Genomic DNA, 12,321 nt, shown 5'->3' on the forward strand with positions numbered 1-12,321 from the left:
CTATTGTCTCAGTTATGTGACTGTATTCATGATTTCTGTCAGAGAGGTCACAGTTTGTATTAATTGACAAAGTCACTGAGTAATACAGAAGTGATTTCTGGCATTCACCAAGGCAGTGTTATAGGCTCTTTGTGTTCCTTATCTATATAAATGACTTGGGAGACAATCTGAGCAGCTGTCTTAGGTTGTTTGCAGATGATGCTGTCGTTTATCGATTAGTAAAGTCATCAGAAGTTCGAAACAAATTTCAAAACCATTTAGAAAATATATCTGTATTGTGCAAAAATTGGCAACTGACCCGAAATAACAAAAAGTGTGAGGTCATCCACTTGGGTACTAAAAGGAATCTATTAAAACTTTGGTTACACGATAAATAAGTCAAATTTAAAGGCTGGAAATTCAACTAAATACCTAGGAATTACAATTACAAACAACTTAAATTGGAAGGAACATACAGAAAATGTTGTATGGAAGGCTAACCAAAGACTGCATTTTATTGGCAGGACACTTAGAAAATTTAACAGATCTACTACTGAGACTTCCTATACTACGCTTGTCCACCCTTTTAGAACACTGCTGCACGATGTGGGATCCGTACCAGATCGGACTGATGTACGTCACAAAAGTTCAAAGGGCAGCATGTTTTGTATTATCGCGAAATAGGAGAGAGTGTGCCACTAAAATGACATGGGGTGGACAACATTAAAACAAAGGCATTTTTCGTTGCGATGGAATCTTCTCACGAAATTTCAATCACGAACTTTTACTTCCAAATACGACAATATTTGGTTGATGCCAGCCGACATAGGGAGAAATGATCGCTATCATAAAATAAGGGAAATCAGAGCCCGCATGAAAAGATACAAGTGTTCGTTTTTTCCGCGCGCTATACGAGATGGGAGTAACAGATAATTGTGAAAGTGGTTCAATGAACCATCTGCCAGACACTTAAATGTGATTTGCAGAGTATCCATGTAGATATAGATATAGAAGCAATCAAAGGAGAAACTACAATAATATTACTACAATTGCATATATCAAAGTATTTCTCTATGTTGATCCACTAACTATAAAGAGAGACTTTCTTCCCCCTTGAAAATCTACATTCTCTTTGAGGGGAGTATCCATCCCATAGATCCATTACAAGCATGTGCTAATGACTATTCCCAATCTGTCCTTAACTTTCTCATTTTTTATGAAATACTTTTTTGTTTGAAGTCCCAACAAGAAAGTACACTGGATGTTACGCATTCAAAATATCAAGAAACTCATTAACAGGCTTTTCCTGCACGATTCATTGCTGACTGCACCTTCAATTCTGCTGAATGACTGACTGTAATTGCTCACTCAAAGAACTAATATTACACAAGAAGAAACTGCTCACTGTTATTGTGTTGACCATTGCAATAATATTTTATTTAGCAACTGTAATGGGTGATATTCATTTACAGAACAGCCTTCCTCCATACTATCCTCTACCAAATTTCACATTAAAACACCATCCAACAAATTATGTATTTTCTTTTTGTCTATGTCTCTCTTATACTTAGTCACTTACATTGTTATTTTGATAAAAAGTGCCCTTCACAGATAACCAAAGTGATGAAGACAGTAAAAGACCAACGGTGTCACACCTGACTGAAGAAGCTAATCAAATCAGCTGTTACAGAGGACAACCTGAATTAGATTTTAGAACATGATTAGTATTTTAATGCAGGCTTAAAGCTTCTGAAACAGCGTAACTGAGGAGTCTATCAAAATATGGATGTATTAAAACTTAATAGGAACTGAGCTTAAATGTAAACAAGGTTTTTGGATCAGGTATTTGTTTTATTTACATCTTCCTAGCTAAATCCTCTAAGGACACACACACACACACACACACACACACACACACACACACACACACACACACACACCAGTATGTCTTTACAGGGTTGAAACATTTTAGACAGACAGAGATACTGAAGAAATCTAAACAAGATAAAAAAGAATTGTGAAACTTTTAGGTTCAAGTCATACTGAAGATGGAACATACAAACTACTAATAAGTAAAGAAACTGAAGAGTATGTGAACTTTTATATTATTACATCGGCACATAAGTCTTTGGCGTTTGTGTTTTGCATGTTGGTTCTGTCTGCTATGGGCTTATTTATACACTGTTATTTTTTATTTATAGTTCACTGCTGCTATTTTAGTTTACATATTGTCCTTTTGTCATTTGGAGGTAGTGAATGGAGCTGTGAACACTAGAAAATAGAATACCAAGTGGAGGATTGGAACATTTCACATATTCTTCTGTTTGAGTTCAATAGAGGGGTGACAGCAACGGAGGCAGCCAGAAACATTAGCATCATGTATGGAGATAATGCCACTGGACAGAACATGACAAGAAAATGGTTCTCTCATTTAAAGGAGGGGCATTTTGACATTAGTGACACACTATGTTCAGGGTTCGATAAGATTGCTTTAACGCATTAATCCACAGTGATCCACGTTAGTGTACTCAAGAACTGGAATTTAATGAACTGTGATCATTCCACCATTGTGTGATATCTGCAAGCAATGGGGAAGGTTCACTAATCAGGTTTATGGTACCATATGCTTAAACAAAAATCACACAAATCAGCGGGTGGCCACATATGCATCTCTGTTTGCTCATACCATTCCTATCCTGTATCGTTACCAGTGATGCGATATGGGTTTTTTATGTTAACATAAGAAAAAGAAAGGAATAGTTGAGCCCAAACAAAGCAGGAACACTCTGTACAAAGACCTGCACCCATGCACAAAAGATAATGTTATGCATCTGGTGGAACAGCAACAGTGTAGTAAGGCTGTGTGAAGTGATGATACTCCATGATAACATCCACCCACATTCTGCTGGATTGACAAAGAACTCTATGCAGCAGTTGGGATGGGACGTCATTTCGCACCTATCTTATTCAGCCGATCCCCTCAGATTTTCACATTTTCCATTCTCTATTGAGCAACTTTCAAGGAACTTCCTTTCCAGATGAAAATGCACTCTGAACATGGCTCAATGAGTTCTTTGCCTCAAAACCACGAGATTTCTACAGTCGTGGAATTGAAATGCATTGGCAGACCGTTGTAATTACTGAAGGAGAATATACTATTGGTGATTAAAGTCTCTTATGTGTATGTATTGTGTTTATTAAATTTATGGAAAAATGCTACGAACTTATGCACCAACTCAATAGATGTGTCATTGAATTCTTTGAAGAATGTTATGAATTTAAAATTGAAATAATAAAATGAATCAGTGGAGTGAAAGAAGACCTGAAGGAAGCAGGACTAACACAGTTTGATATACCAGACAGAATAATTTTTATGTGGAAAATTCTTGACCGGATAGTTGGCCTGCCAGAAGGACCCAAGAAGATTGGAACAGCTTGGTCTGAAGAGCAGGGGGGAGGGGGAGTCCATTCTGAAAAAAATTAAAGCGATATGGGCACGAAAGAAAGCTAGAATAAAACGCTGAAAATACTGTTAATTTACACTACATGTTCCAGCAGGGCACAGCACAATTATATTTTGGGAATGAAAAAAAAATTAAAAACCATGCTTGAAAGTGCTTTTAAATCTTTTGCAACCAAACATGGGGATATAAATAGTATTATGACACCAACAACACCTCACAGTCTGATTGGTACACAGTTAGTGACTGTAGGAGAGACTATCACTCACAAGATGTTGCGAAGAGGGGAGAGTCAGTTTTTGAAATATAGTGTGTAAAAATGGATTTTTCAACCTAGATGGATACAATTAGAACAATAGTTGAACAATCATTAAATAGTTATGAACTTAATACAACAGTTAATGGATAAAAGGAACCTTCAATGGTTTAGTCTCTTTGCAAACAAACTTCTAAAGCAAAATTTATTACTGAGCAATATATGTAAGATAAAGCATAGAAATATGTTTCATGAAAATCATTTGGCTGTCAGAAGGGCAATGCCCAAGTCCTTCAATGACTACCATAGCAGAATTTTATTAAAAAAAAAAAAAAAGAATAATTCTGGTCAGATGTAAAGGTTGTAAGTGGCATCAAATGTAGTGTCTGCTCAATCATGGATTGTACAGGAGCTTAAACTGTAGGTAGAAAAGCAAAAGCCAAAATGTTGCACTCTGTTCTCGTTTTCTTTTCCCTTTTCATGAAGTGCAACTCATTAGTCTACAGTTCATCCAGTTGAGAAACATTTGTTTTTTGACAAGAAAGGTGTGAATGTAGAAGATCACCAAAACGTGAGTGAATATTTTCGGTAGGTGGAACGCAGCATCATGCTGCCGCACATTGAAACCAAAAGATTTTATGACGACATGGTGTCTCAAATTACTGACATTTATAAAACACACATAATATAACTACTTTAAAATGTCATGTAAACAAACATTTAAAGCAAAGGTTCCCATCATTTTACAAAATAATGGTCAAGAGCTGGATAAAACCAATCTTTTGCGTATGGTTGAAGTGGCCTTCCTCAGAATCTATTAAAAGAGAATCTGTTTCTCCCCTGCAGCCACTGCAACCATGGCCAATACAATTGTTTTACCCAATCAGTGATTATTACATCATTCAGTCCTACACCCGCAAAACTGATGTTCACTGACTGACCTCTAAAGCTTCAGTAGTTACAGTCTTACACTACTACACAATCTGTAAAATAAGGGAAAGGTATCACTAATCTACAGTAGACTGCTGCAAGGGGGCACACACACGCGTGACAGAAAACTGTGTTCACTAGCTTTCGAGTTCTCGCCATTTTTCTAGTAGAAAGTACACACATTCACACACAAAGACACTCAAACGCCAACTACTGTGGCCAAACCATACATTACTCTAACAAAACCAAAATCACAGATAGTTCCCGACTGTCCTTACAGTCATTTAGTGACTCACCTGCCAATCTGCTGAGCAAGTGTATTGGCACGACTTTTTGTTTGTGAAGAAGAATTTTCACTTCCCATGTAGCATGTCACAAGCAACCTGTTACAGAGCTCTTTTGGATCAGATGGAGTGTATTCTGGATCACAAACAATTTTGCGAACATCGGCAAGCACCTGTGGATCTGAAGATGCCAAATAGCTTACAATAAATAATAATTAAAGAGTAAGAGCTCAAATAGCTGCGAAAGAACAAATTAAAACATATTTACTCCTCAAAAATAAACATGTTAATTAGTATATGACACTGCAATTCTGTCAATGCAAAAACAACATTTATAAAAAATAACCACATAAAGTAGATACTACTGTTTTTTGTCAAGTTGTGTTTTCCAAAGCTATTGAATCTTTTTAATATCTAGATACGGAGAGAGAAACTGCTTCTCCAGATTGATTAATTGAAATATAGAGTCCTCTGTCTTTTTTTCAATATTGCAGCAATGTAAATAACAAATGAATTAATTGAAAGAAGATGAAAATTCAAATATAACAGCTTCTCAAGTGAGGAGAAATTTGAATTATATTCGTATTTGGTCATTTAATTCACATTCGGTATGGTATTTGTAAATTATGCTGAACACATGCAAGGTTGTTTTGTTAGTCAAGAACATATTTAATTAATTTTCTAAAATCTCATTCAAATTGACATAACTTTCATCTTTAACATCACTGTCACTTAGAGATTCAGTTTTAAAACCCATCTACTCAGTGCTCCATTGTGAAAACAATGGTTATGAATGTTTGAAATCTATCATCTCAATTACACAATTTAATTTTAATCCACTTGTCTTCTGCAAACACAGTTGCAACCATTACTGATTCCAAACCACAAGCCTGCAATTAGAATTTACAATGAAAATGATTCAGTTAAATTAATAATAATAATAATGTTATCAGACAATGGAAAGTAAGGTAACCTATCACTATACAGAGTGTCCACGAGAGGAATGGTCACCATTCAGTGATATGAGAGGAACGATCATTTGATGCTAAAGTCTATTAAACATGGACTCTCAAATGCATACCTTAAGAGCTATGAGAACTTTTTCAGTAGCAAAGATGTGTTTCACATTAGTGAAGATGAACAAATATTCACACTTACGGTGTGCACTTTAGAGCTCATGTTTACCAGCCTTTTTTGCTTTGAGTGACTGTTCATGTCCTAGCATTGAAAACCGACCGTATCTCCTGACACCATGTACATTACTTGATGCTCAACTTATTTGTAATCTGCCTGTAAGGTACTGCTTGTCTTCCAACCAATGTCTTCCCGTACCATTCAACATTAGCAACCATTGTTCAAGAACTCCTTTTTACGGGCTATTTTACAGCGCAACTGAATTGTGATATGATTTCAACATTGTCAAACAAGTCGGATTCATTCATTCGCACCATGTTCTGATATTCCATAATGAAGGGGAGTAATCTAATAATTCTCCTACCCAGAAAGCACAAGCTCATGGCACGGAAGGGACACAAGAGGAAATAAACATCAGATTAATAAAATATTCCACATTATAATAATGCAAATTAAGAGCAATTACAGAAATCAACATACACTTTTAATGATGAATTCAAGAAATTATTTACAGCAGACTGACATAATGTGATACACAATCACAATTCCAAAACAGTCTCAAAACTTTTGGGATAAACTTGCATATTCTCTGCACATTTTCCATTACTTCTTTGAACTTTTTACCTACGGTTGCTTAATTCTCAATGTAACATCACTCTACAGCATTACTGTTTATACATAAATTGAGATTCGAAACCATGGGAAGTATGTCATTAATTTAATCATCTTTCAGTTTCTTTGAAAATCTAGAAACAGACAGACATAGTGAACAAGTGACTGTAGCTATTATATCAATATCTAAATGGTGCTGTCTTTGACGGTAATTTAGATACAGATGTAGAGTATTAGCCACTGTTACCCTTAAATTCAGTTTATATGACTGAAAACAAGCTTGGCATAATACTAACATCTATGCAGCAATAATTTTTAGTGTTGTTCTATTCTGTTACCATTACAATAACAATTTCATTAGAATAGATTATGATCAGAAGTTGGACAATCTACTACACTCACTGACACATAGCAAACTGGATGGAGGTATGACAAAACAGAAAGTAATATTTTCAGTTCAGTTCTGTACTTACACAAGTGTTAGTAATACAGCGAAAAAAACTTCAAATCAAAGTAAAAGCAGGAAATTTGAGATATATTTACTACAAAAGAAGAACATGACATCAAGGGAAGACAGAAACTTGAATTTAAAATGATGAGACACCAATGAGACTAGAGAAGGACATACAAACTAAAGAGATACATCAAGAAACTGTTAGAATACTGCAAGGAATATGGGGAAGAGAGGATGAGGCAGACAGACACATAACAGAAAGAAGTTTGCATAGAAAATACCACAAATAGAGAAGGAGGTGGTTCAGAAACCAAAATACAATAATGCGCAGAGACGTAACATACTCAGTGCACCAAACAAAATGTAGAATTCAGGTTTCCCCTTTTTCTCAAGCAGATGTCAAGACAAGAAAAGAAATTCTTGATAAACAGAATTTCATTATACTGAAATCTGTACTTACGAATTAAATGTAACTGCTAACAATGAAAGAACTAGCTTTACACTTCTGAAGTGGGTCAGCTTTTCAAAAAGCCTTCTTTTCTCACCAAAAGTAACAGCAAATATTGTGTTAAGGTTTGTAAAATGGTCTATATTCCGTTTTGAGCAAAAGAATACAACTACGAGGACCACTCCAAAAGAAATGCACACAAATTTTTTTTAAATCCATCTTTTATTCTATACGTTTGAAAGTTTTACAGTGTGTAGATACAACCTTTAGGAACAATATTTTCATTTCTCCACATAATTTCCATCCCTCTCAACTGTCTTATGCTATCTTGGAACCAGTGCCTGTATACCCACACGGTAAAATTCCGGACCAACCTGTTGGAGCCACTGTTTGGCAGCGTGCACAAGGGAGTCATCATCTTCAAACCTTGTTCCACGAAGAGTGTCTTTCAGTTTCCCAAAGAGATTATAGTTACATGGACCTAGGTCAGGACTGTAAGGTGGGTGTTTCAGTGTTTTCCATTACAGTTTTGTGATCGTTTCCATGGTTTTTTGACTGACATGTGGCCGTGCGTTGTCGTACAACAGCAAAACATCCTGCTTTTGTCGATGTGGTCAAACACGACTCAGTCGAGCTTGAAGTTTCTTCACTGTCATCAGATATGCATCAGAATTTATGGTGGCATGATGTCCACAAGTAAGAGTCCTTCGGAATCGAAAAACACCGTAGCCATAACTTTTCCAGCAGAAGGTATGGTTTTGAATTTTTTTTCTTGGGTGAATTTGCATAATGCCAATCCATTGATTGCCTCTTCGTACCAGGTGAAAAATGATGGAGTCATGTTTCATTACCTGTCACAATTCTCCCAAGAAATTCATCTCCACCATTCTCGTACTGTTCCAAAAGTTCGCTGCATACCGTTTTTCTTGTTTCTTTGTGAGCCACTGTCAACATCCTGGGAACCCACATTGCACAAACCTTTTTTAACACCAACACTTTCAGTATTCTGCAAACACTTCCTTCCCCTATCCCAATGTAGCGTGACAATTCATTCACTGTGATGCGTCTGTCAGCAGTGACCAATTTGTTAACACTCTGCACATTGTCTGGAGTGTGTGCAGTACAAGGCCTGCCACTGTGAGGACAATCCTCAATATTGCCGTGCCCGCTTTCATCACGTAACCTGCTTGCACATCGATTAACTGTACTGCGATCGACAGCAGCATCTCCATACACCTTTTTCAACCTCTTGTGGGTGTTTCCCACTGTCTCGTTTTCACAGCACAGGAATTCTATGACAGCACGTTGCTTCTGACGAACGTCAAGTGTAGCAGCCATCTTGAAGACATGCTGTGACAGCGCCACTCACGGGAACAGGTTGAACTAAGTTTGAAAACAAGCGGGAAGGATGTATCTACATACTGTAAAACTTTCACACGTGCAGAATGAAAACTGTATTTTTACAAAAATAGTGTGCATTTCCTTTGGAGTGACCCTCGTATAATTATCATCATATCTTGACGAACCTGCTTAGGTTTACCTGCATAGTAATATATGATATGTTTGTGAGGTTCGCAACTGGGTCCTCCAATTGAATTGATATGTTTCAGCATTTTCACTGTCATCTTCAGATGCTGAGAAGAACTGTTGAGGTGTTACAGCTGTTAATCCCTCCAAGGCCACAGAACCCTACTGTACCAGAAACCATCCACTATTCTCCTTAGCCAAGTGCAAATACAGCACAACTGGTGTGGAATACTGGGAGAAGGGATATATTGCAGGACAATTACCACTAAATCCACTGCCACCCATGTTATAGTAGCCGAGAGGCAATACATGTTAAAACAGAGCTCCATGTCTTGCTTCAAGGAAACCCAATAAATAAGTTAATGTGTTAACTAATACTTTAATCCCTAACGCCTTCTTAAGGGAATTGTCCCAATACTGAGATGTGTCAGCAACTATCTACATCTCCTCATGTTTCACCAATAGCCCTCTGCAAACCATGCTCGACCAAGGTGGATTTTTCTGGTTGTTGGTGTCTGATGTGGTGATAATTATCTGTATGCCTATCCTGGACTGTACAAATTGTTTGGCCTATGTATACTTTGCTACAGAAAAAGAGAATCTTATACGCCTGGTCTTCCTTGGCCCCATATTATCCTTAACATTGATACAAAGTGTTCTAGTTCTGTCTGGTGGACAGAACAAAGTCTTGATATCAATTTTTTTTTAAATCCTCCAAATTTTGGAAGAGAGATTCCCAGCACGAGGGAGGAAAGCAACTGTTTCAGATGCATTTTCATGTGTTTCTGGTGACTGTCCACAATCCAAGGTATGGCAAGTCTGCTTATCAGAGTAACCATTCTGAATGAGGTTAAGTACAGGACTATCTCACTGTGGAAGTTATTTGTCATCAATAAAAGGTCATCATGATAAAAGGTCGTCATGATACAGTTTGCTTGTGACACAGCAGTGGTCACTAAAATGGAAGACATGCTACTTTACAGTCAAGGAACCTGTGCTATCTGACAGCTATAATATGCAACGAAACAAAAATAAAATTAAGGTAATGGTAAGCATAGCATGTAGACATGGATGGCTAAATGTTAAACTTGGACAAGAGAGACTCCATGAAGTGTATGACATTTGCTGTCCTGGAAGGAGAACAAATAAAGAACGAAGACCCAAGAGGGACATACGAGGACCAGAAAGTATTGCATGGCGACTGACAGTAATTAAGAATTGTATCAAACGAATCTCTTAGTGCTGGTGACAAACAATAACTAGATTCAGACTGAGTAGGCACCGCACATACAACACTTCATTATGCAACTGAGTGAGAAATAAACATAATTCAACAGACACACTCATTTACTACTTCTTTATTACCCAAAATTTCCACTATAATTTATGGGAAAATGCTGTACAATATATTAGAACTGCAGACCATTACATTTTAAAAATACAATCAAATTCACATATCAAGATTCCAAAATTGTAATAGTATGAAAAATAGAATGAAAGTAAGGGCAACTTCATATTTTTGCCAAACTCTGATGATATGTAACATCAACTGATGTTCAGGTAAAAAAATGGAAATGCCATGTGGCTAGGGCTGCCCGTCAGGTAGACTGTTCGCCTGGTGCAAGTCTTTCGAGTTGACGCCACTTCGGCAACTTGCATGTCGATGCGGATGAAATGATGGTAAGGACAACACAACACCCAATCCCTGAGTGGAGAAAACCTCTGACCCAGCTGGGAATCGAACCCAGGCCGTTAGGTATGACATTCCGTCGCACTGACCACTCAGCTACCAGGGGCGGACAATGTTCAGGTAAATAATACTCAGTGCTGTAAGTGGGAGGAGAGGTATTCACAACATTTTACATACAGAAACAACCAAATTTTTGTGAGAGGATATTTTGAAATACATTTAAGCAGCCTAAAAATACCACGCATACTAACTGAGCAGGTTCCAGCAGTTATATGAAGATGAAGATACCTGCACAGGACGGATTGGCATGGAGAGCTGAATGAATCCAGTGTTTTGACTGAAGAATAACATGAAACTTATCAATATCACAAGTCAATAACCTTTGATGCTACAATTTTCACAAAACATGAAGCTGAATTTACAGTTCACTTTTTGAGGCAACAATGCATCTGCGTCAGAGATGCTCTGCTAAAGAAATTTTTAAACTACCCGTATTACCTTAATTAGCATCACTAATTTGGCACTCCAAGTGGCACAGGGGCTGACTATCAATGACACTGTATATTACTGTTATTAGTACCAACAACCAATATATCTCTGTGTTATGGAATGCCTCTTGGACAGCAGAAAAAACACTGTGCTACCAACAGTAAAAAAGTAGTTCCCTTACGTTTTTCAAGATTTTTCTCTAGGTAAACACTGCATATTTACTGATACACATTTACAACTGGTATCTACCATCCCGTAAGTGCATCCAAGTTGTTGTTTTTTTTTTTTAACTTAGTATATCTGAGACTTGCCTCCTTTTTGTACAGCCGAAACTACCTGTGTACACATTGAGTAAACAATGCAGGCACAGCTGGAAGAATCAACGCCACCACTAAGAGGCAGGAAGAAGCCACCTTGGCCGGACCTCCTAAATGAGAAAAAATTAAAATTAAAACAGAAATACAACAATACATAAAGGTAAATCTATAATGAAAAGTAAGGCAGAAACAATAATCTGCACTTATTTCTCCTTTCACCTTATCATTCCACAATGTGCCCTATATTTAAACATCTCAGTTTTTGATGTTTCTATCTGTGTTAATTTTTCTGCTAAAATTTTTCCCCAAATATTTCCCCTAATGTCAAATGGGCATTCTTTGATTACAATGTCCGGGCTGTTTCAGGAGAAACAGTTAACATTTTAGGAGAGGGTTATGCAGACCAATTCAAATAAAACATTCGATGTAATGTGTTCAATTTTTATTTGTTACAGAAATACAATATGAACCAAACAAAATAGTCATAGAATGTGTAGCACAGGTGAGTGATTAAGTTCAACACTGATTTTCATAAATTCCAGCTCCAAGTTTTGTAGATCGTCTGAGGTTGTCTTGTTATTCTTTTATGAGGGCAGCACTATTCATAATCTGAACAATCAATTCATTTCATGTGTTAATTTTTACTTTGCAGACTTTACCTTACAACAATCACTAAAGGCAAAATGCTTTCTAGTAAGGTCACATGACCTGGGCAGCCAAGAAATGTAAGCATTTCTACT

The 12,321-nt window shown here is 36.9% G+C and overlaps 1 protein-coding gene across 1 annotated transcript in view; it reads right to left on the reverse strand.

Moving 5' to 3' along the window:
* LOC126252782 (glutamine-dependent NAD(+) synthetase) overlaps positions 1-12,321 on the reverse strand; it is a 223,538-nt gene that overhangs the window by 111,358 nt on the left and 99,859 nt on the right. The window contains exons 9-10 of the mRNA XM_049953713.1: positions 11,576-11,691; positions 4,923-5,091 (exon numbers count right to left, since the gene is read on the reverse strand). Coding sequence (XP_049809670.1) covers positions 4,923-5,091; positions 11,576-11,691 — 285 coding nt within the window. The remainder of the gene's footprint in view (positions 1-4,922; positions 5,092-11,575; positions 11,692-12,321) is intronic.

Source organism: Schistocerca nitens, chromosome 4 (assembly GCF_023898315.1).
Source record: "Schistocerca nitens isolate TAMUIC-IGC-003100 chromosome 4, iqSchNite1.1, whole genome shotgun sequence".
NCBI lineage: Eukaryota > Metazoa > Arthropoda > Insecta > Orthoptera > Acrididae > Schistocerca > Schistocerca nitens.